This window comes from Mustela lutreola, chromosome 17 (genome assembly GCF_030435805.1).
Source record: "Mustela lutreola isolate mMusLut2 chromosome 17, mMusLut2.pri, whole genome shotgun sequence".
Taxonomy (NCBI): domain Eukaryota; kingdom Metazoa; phylum Chordata; class Mammalia; order Carnivora; family Mustelidae; genus Mustela; species Mustela lutreola.
The window spans coordinates 22,282,342-22,288,786 of record NC_081306.1 but is presented as its reverse complement, the minus strand read 5'-3'; the positions used below and the strand labels follow the sequence as shown (position 1 = coordinate 22,288,786).

Sequence of the window (6,445 nt, the reverse complement as noted above, 5' to 3'; positions counted from 1 at the left end):
GGACAGGACAGCGCTGTGAGGTAGTTCGTTCTTTCCGGGGCGCCGTCGGCGTCAGGTGACCGGGCCCGGCGGGTCACGTGACCTCCAGGGACGCCCGGCGGAGCCATGGCGGCGCCCAGGCCGCTGTCCCGCTTCTGGGAGTGGGGGAAGAACATCGTGTGCGTGGGCAGGAACTACGCGGACCACGCCAAGGAGATGCAGAGCGCCTTGCCGAGCGAGCCGCTGCTCTTCCTCAAGCCGTCCACCGCCTACGTGCCCGACGGCTCGGCCATTCTCATGCCGCCCTACAGCAGCAACCTGCACCACGAGCTCGAGCTGGGCGTCGTGATGGGCAGGCGCAGCCGCGCCGTCCCCGAGGCCGCGGCCATGGACTACGTGGCCGGCTATGCCCTGTGTCTGGACATGACCGCCAGAGACGTGCAGGACGAGTGCAAGAAGAAGGGCTTGCCCTGGACGCTGGCCAAGAGCTTCACGGCCTCCTGTCCGGTCAGCGCGTTCGTGCCCAAGGAGAGGATCCCGGACCCTCACAACCTGAAGCTCTGGCTCAGGGTCAATGGCGAACTCAGGCAGGAGGGTGAAACAGCCTCCATGATCTTTTCCATCCCCTACATCATCAGCTACGTTTCTAAGATAATGACCTTGGAAGAAGGAGATATTATCTTGACCGGGACCCCGAAGGGAGTCGGACCCGTGAAAGAAAACGATGAGATCCAGGCTGGCATACACGGGGTCGTTAGTATGAGATTTAAGGTGGAAAAGCCAGAGTACTGAGTCTGTGCAAAGCGCCCTGACTTACTAAGTTTCAGGAGAGAAGGGAGCTGGACAGAAGCAAGCAGAGGTTATTAAATGGGACAATCCTTTAAGAAGAAACTAATTCTTAAATATGATTTAATTGGATTGTTATGACTTAAGGAAAATGGACCCTTAAAGGAAAATGTGATCTAGAAAAGCTGGGCCAGAAATGGAAAGAAGATTGAGAATTTTAAGAAACCACCAAATTAAGTTTTTGTAATGCTTCCAAAGCAGAGAATTTATCAAACCTAATGTTAAGACTTTCCTTCCTAAAACTGGAGTGGATAAGACTTTTCATTGGGGGGGGGGGGTGCCTGGGTGGCTCAGTCCCTTAAGCATCTGTCTTCCTCTCAGGTCATGATCCCTAGATCCTGGGATTGAGCCCCCAAGTCAAGCTCCCTGCTCAACGAGAGCTCTACTTTTCCCCTCTGCCCTTCCTCCTGGCTCATCCTTTATCTCTCAAATAAATACAAATCTTTAAAAAAAAAGTTTTTTAAGAAAAGACTTTTCATTGAGACATTCTGAGATCAGTAATTCAAAACTTAAAATATGCAAAAGAGGGGCGCCTGGGTGACTCAAAGGGTTAAGCCTCTGCCTTTGGCTCAGGTCCTCAGGGTCCTGGGGTCGAGCCCTGAATCAGGTTGGCCCCTCAGCGGGGAGCCTGCTTTACCCTCCCTCTCTGCCTACTTGTGATCTCTCTCTCTGTCAAATAAATAAATAAAATCTTCTTTAAAAATATGCAAGGGGCACCTGGGTGGCTTAGTGGGTTAAAGCCTCTGCCATCGACTCAGGTCATGATCCCAGGGTCCCGGGATCGAGCCCCGCATCAGGCTCTCTGCTTAGTGGGGAGCCTGCTTCCTCCTCTCTCTCTGCCTGCCTGCCTCTTTGCCTACTTCTGATCTGTCAAATAAATAAATAAATATCTTTTTTTTTAAATGCAAAATATTTTGAAAATCACGTATCCTTAATTGATCATGATAATCATCAAGAGGTAATTTGTAAAAATAAATATTTCCACATCACTTGCCCATGCCAAGCCCATTGTATTAATTAGCAGAATTAATCTCCAGCACTCCTAAGTGCTTCTTTTGGAAATGTGGATAAACACTACTCCACACAATTTAAAACTGTATTTAATAAATGATTAATGGCAACCTCACTCATTTATACCATGTCCTGTAATATTATAAGTTTGGGAGATAATTTTGAAATGATTGTTTTCCAAATAAAAATGCTTTCTTTTATTTGGCCTGAAAGTTTACTTTTACCGCTTCATTAATGGCTAAGAGGCACACTTCCTCACTAAGGGGTTCAGACCTTGGTCATTGACCTTTGGCCTCTAGAGCACTGTGCTCTATTAACAGAGTTAATCAGCACCTCTACCTCCAAGCAGAGATGAGGAAGCTGAATGGCCCTGGAGAGCTACTTTTGTTCCTATCTGCTCTCCGTGGACAAAAAGTCTTGGCAGGATGCATAGTGCCCGTGGTACTGTGGTATCCTTCAGGCAGGGGCTCCTGCTGGAGATCTAAACGGAAGACATCTGCAGTCCCCTCACAGAAAGCTAAGGACATCTAATTTAATAACTGGTCACATTTACTGAGCCCTTTGTACTGCTAGGCACTGGGTCAAGAGCGTTCCATGTATTATTTAACCTTACCAAAGCTGGGAGTTTGTTATTACTACCATCCCTGTTAAACATGAACATGTAGATTTAGTGACTAGCTAGCCTGGCTTTCTGGGTACTCAGCTGAGGGAAAGAACCAAGTTACAAACTAGCTTTCTTAAGAGCAGAACATGAAGTCTTGATGACAATGCAGGCTGTATCCTGCAGGTAAATACATAAGATTCAAACATGTAAGTATTAGGCAACCCCCACATCTAATTTATAATTTATTGTGAAGAAATGCCAGGATTGGACCTGTTTATTAGATGTCATCCGACCTTAATTTGTTTTATCTTCTAATCAAGTTTCTTATTTTAATTGCCTAAGCACTATGTTTATTACAGAGGAGTTCAAGAGTATGAATAAGCAAAAACACCCAAAATTCCATTCACCCAGACACAGCCAAAGTGAAGCATTTAATGTACCTTCTTCCAAATCTGTGGTTGTAATTGCAATTCTTAGAAGATCTGCCCATAACTCAATTTCCTAACCTTTCCTCACAGTGTCTTGTGACTCTGTGGCAGTTGGCACATTGCTGCTGCACTGTTTTCAGTGACTGCAAGATTCTGAAATCACTCCTCCATCGCTGGCAATTCTAGTCATTTGCTAGTAGAATCCGCATATCTGTAATTACTGCACTGGGCTACATTCCCTGCGGCAGAAGAGCAGGCTGAAGGGTGCCCATAACTGAGCATGTATTCGTCTAACCAGCAGACACGAGGTCCAGCTGAGACGAGTCCACTAAGCTGACGGACTTTAGAGCGAGCCAAAAGGTGTGAGGCAGGAGCTGGTTCACAGCAGGCCCTTGGGCAGTACAAACCAGCTCCTATGTAGCTCAGTGTTCTCCACGGTGGTGGCACGAGCTTTGGCACAAACAGGTGACAACAGCATTGTGGGTATAGCACACAAAGTCCTTGGCTTCAAGAACAAAAATCAGAGACACCAATTCCCACAATTCCTAATCTTGCTAAAAATCACAGTAATCCTAGCGCCCAGGAGCCACATTTTCCCCCCACTTTTTATTCTGAATAAATTTGAACCTCTTAAGAAGTTGAAAGACTAATACAGTGAACTCCATGCACCTTCAGTAATTGTTAACATTGGTTATGTTTCTTCTCTCTTGATTCAGTAATTGTTAATTTGATTCAGTAATTCAATTCAGTAATTCTTAACATTGGTTATGTTTCTTCTCTCTCACTTCACACTCGGTCTCTCTCCACATACAGATACGCCTGAACACACTTGGGCTGGAAAACTGGACATGAGTTGCAGAAACACTTGACCCTTCCAGTATGATCTCCTAAGGATAAGAACGTTCTCCTATACAGATACAATACTATTACCACACTTAAGAAAAAAATTCCATAATATATTAGTTCATGTAGACTGTATGGCTTCACGTGTTCTTCTGCACTTTTTTTTTTAAGGTTTTTGACAGGCAGAGAGGCAGGCAGAGAGAGAGAGGGAGGAGGAGGAGGAAGCTGGCTTCCCGCTGAGCAGAGAGCCTGATTTGGGCTCAATCCCAGGACCCTGGAATCATGATCTGAGCCAAAGGCAGAGGCACCCAGGCGCCCCTTCTGCACTCTTCTTTAATGTTCACTGGGCTTTTACAAAAAGTGAGTATACTATACTCACTATACTCACTGTGTCCTAGATGGAGTGCCCCAGAGGCCAAGCCAAGGTGGGGTTCTTATCCAGATGGTTTACTGAGGGAACACTCTCAGGAGAAAAGTGCAGAGGAAGCAGAAAGGGCAGAGAGCCAATGGAGAAAGTGTGGTGGTCTCAGAGGTAGAGATGAGCTTCAGTCCACTGACCATCCCAAGGGGAAGTCACTGTCAACATCTGCTCCCCACCCCTCCCATAACTTCCCCTAGGTAACTGTCCCCCTCAGAGAAGCTGAGGGATGGGTGTGTGCCTGCAGGGTCAGGGGACCTGTGTAGGGCCTAAGATTCCCCTACAGGCCACACAACTTTCAAACGTTGTCCTGTCAGAAACAGTGACATAAGGGACTTCTTCCACTTACATTATGTGACGTTTGTTTACTTCCCTAGGGAAAGGCATAGATGTGAAATCGGTTAAATGGTCTGCACTTTAAATTATGTATTTGTGGGGCACCTGGGTGGCTCAGTGGGTTAAGCCTCTGCCTTTGGTTCAGGTCATGATCTCGGGGTCCTGGGATCGAGCCCCGTATCGGGCTCTCTGCTCTGTGTGGAGCCTGCTTCCCCCTCTCTCTGCCTGCCTCTCTGCCTACTTGTGATCTCTGTCAAATAAATAAATAAAATCTTAAATAAATAAATAAATATTTTGCCAATTTGCCATGGGAAAGTGACACACAAATTTGTACTTGACATGAGTGTGTAAAAATACCTTTTTATGCACACCCTACCCAATGCTGGTATCATGGCTATAATCACTTTTTTAAAAGATTTATTTATTTTTAGAGAGAAAGAGAGCATGGGGGTGAGAAGGGGTGTAGGGAGAGGGAGAGACTCTCAAGCAGGCTCCCCGCTGAGCCTGGGGCCAGACAGGGCTCCGTGTCACAACCCTGACATCAGGACCTGAGCCGAAACCAAGAATCAGACGCTTAAACAACCTGAGCCACCCAGGCTTCCCTATGGCTGTGGTCATTTTGATTTGCATTTCTTTCATTAATAGTGAAGCTAACATCTTTCAATATTTTTGTACTTAGTTATTGTTTTGATGAGACTATTGGGCACATCTGTGGTACTAATGTTGGTGTAGTACCCTTGATTTCAGATAAGTTTTATATTTCTTTTCAATATGATAAATTCAAATATGCTAAAAGCTCTCATATATTTTAAAGGGAAAGAGTAATTGTAACTATAACTCACGTATAGGGGTGCCTGGCTGGCCCAGTTGGTAGAACACAGAACACTTTTTTTTTAACCCCGAGACTTATTTATTTATTGAGCAAGAGAGAGAGACCATATGGGAGAGCATGGGGGAGAGCTGTGGGGGAAGAGGGAGAGAGAATCTCAAGAAGACCCTGTGCTGAGCGCTGAGCCCAACGCAGGCCTTGATCTCAAGATCCTGAGATCATGACCTGATCCAAAACCAGGAGTCGGACACTCAACTGACTGAGCCACCAAGGGGCCCCGAGCATGCAACTCTTAATCTTGAGGTCATGAGTTCAAGCCACACCTTGGGCGTGGAGTCTACTTAAAAAAAAAAAAAAATCAACTATAGAAAAAAAAATCAAACTACAAAACAGAATAGGATTCACATGACAAAACTGTTGCCAGATATGAAACTGGCAGTGAAGCTGCTCTCCTTCAGCATTTACCGTGACACACTCCCTGATCATGTCCCGGGCATGTGAGTCTACGCCCCTGACATACATGCATGTGCTCAGTCTTGACAGTCACCAAGAGAAGCTGGCATTGTTATCCCTGTTTACAAAAGGAGACCCACAGATGGAGAAGCTCAGAACCAAAGACCATCCTGGAAGCAGGTTGTTTAAGCTTCACAGATCCTGGATATCAGCCCTTTGTAGTGTCGTTTGCGAATATCTTCTCCCATTCCGTGGGTTGCCTCTTTGTTTTGTTGACTGTTCCCTTTACTGTGCAGTAGTTTTTGATCTTGACGAAGTCCCAAAAGTCATTTCCAACTTAATTTCCAAGTTCTGGACATTAAGTTGCTATAATTACGTGAATAGCTAACATAATTGGGTGCTTTTCATGGGATAGATACTGTAATAGACACTTACAGCACCCAATTTATGATTTTATTATTTTTTGGAAGATTTTATTTATTTGACAGAGCACAAGCAGGGGGAGGAGCAAGGGAGAAACAGACTCCCCACTGAGCAGGGCACCCCACACGGGGCTCGATCCTGGGACTGGGATCATGACCTGAGCCAAAGGCAGATGCTTAACTGACTGAGCCACCCAGACACCCCCCATACTCAGTTTATACAAGGACTGTTAGTTTCCCCATGTTACAGATGGGACCTGAAGGCCCAGCTGCAGG

General features: G+C 45.8%; 1 protein-coding gene across 1 annotated transcript; it reads left to right on the top strand.

The window, feature by feature from the left end:
• The first annotated feature begins 90 nt into the window (after positions 1–90).
• Positions 91–2,036, top strand: FAHD1 (fumarylacetoacetate hydrolase domain containing 1). The gene has a single exon (XM_059155416.1). It carries the CDS (start codon positions 106–108, stop codon positions 769–771), a length of 666 nt encoding a protein of 221 aa, XP_059011399.1. The 5' UTR covers positions 91–105; the 3' UTR covers positions 772–2,036.
• The last annotated feature ends 4,409 nt before the right edge of the window (positions 2,037–6,445 follow it).

Excerpts from the sequence above, each read along its gene's own strand:
- FAHD1 (XM_059155416.1), top strand. The coding sequence starts at position 106 with ATGGCGGCGCCCAGGCCGCTGTCCCGCTTCTGGGAGTGGGGGAAGAAC.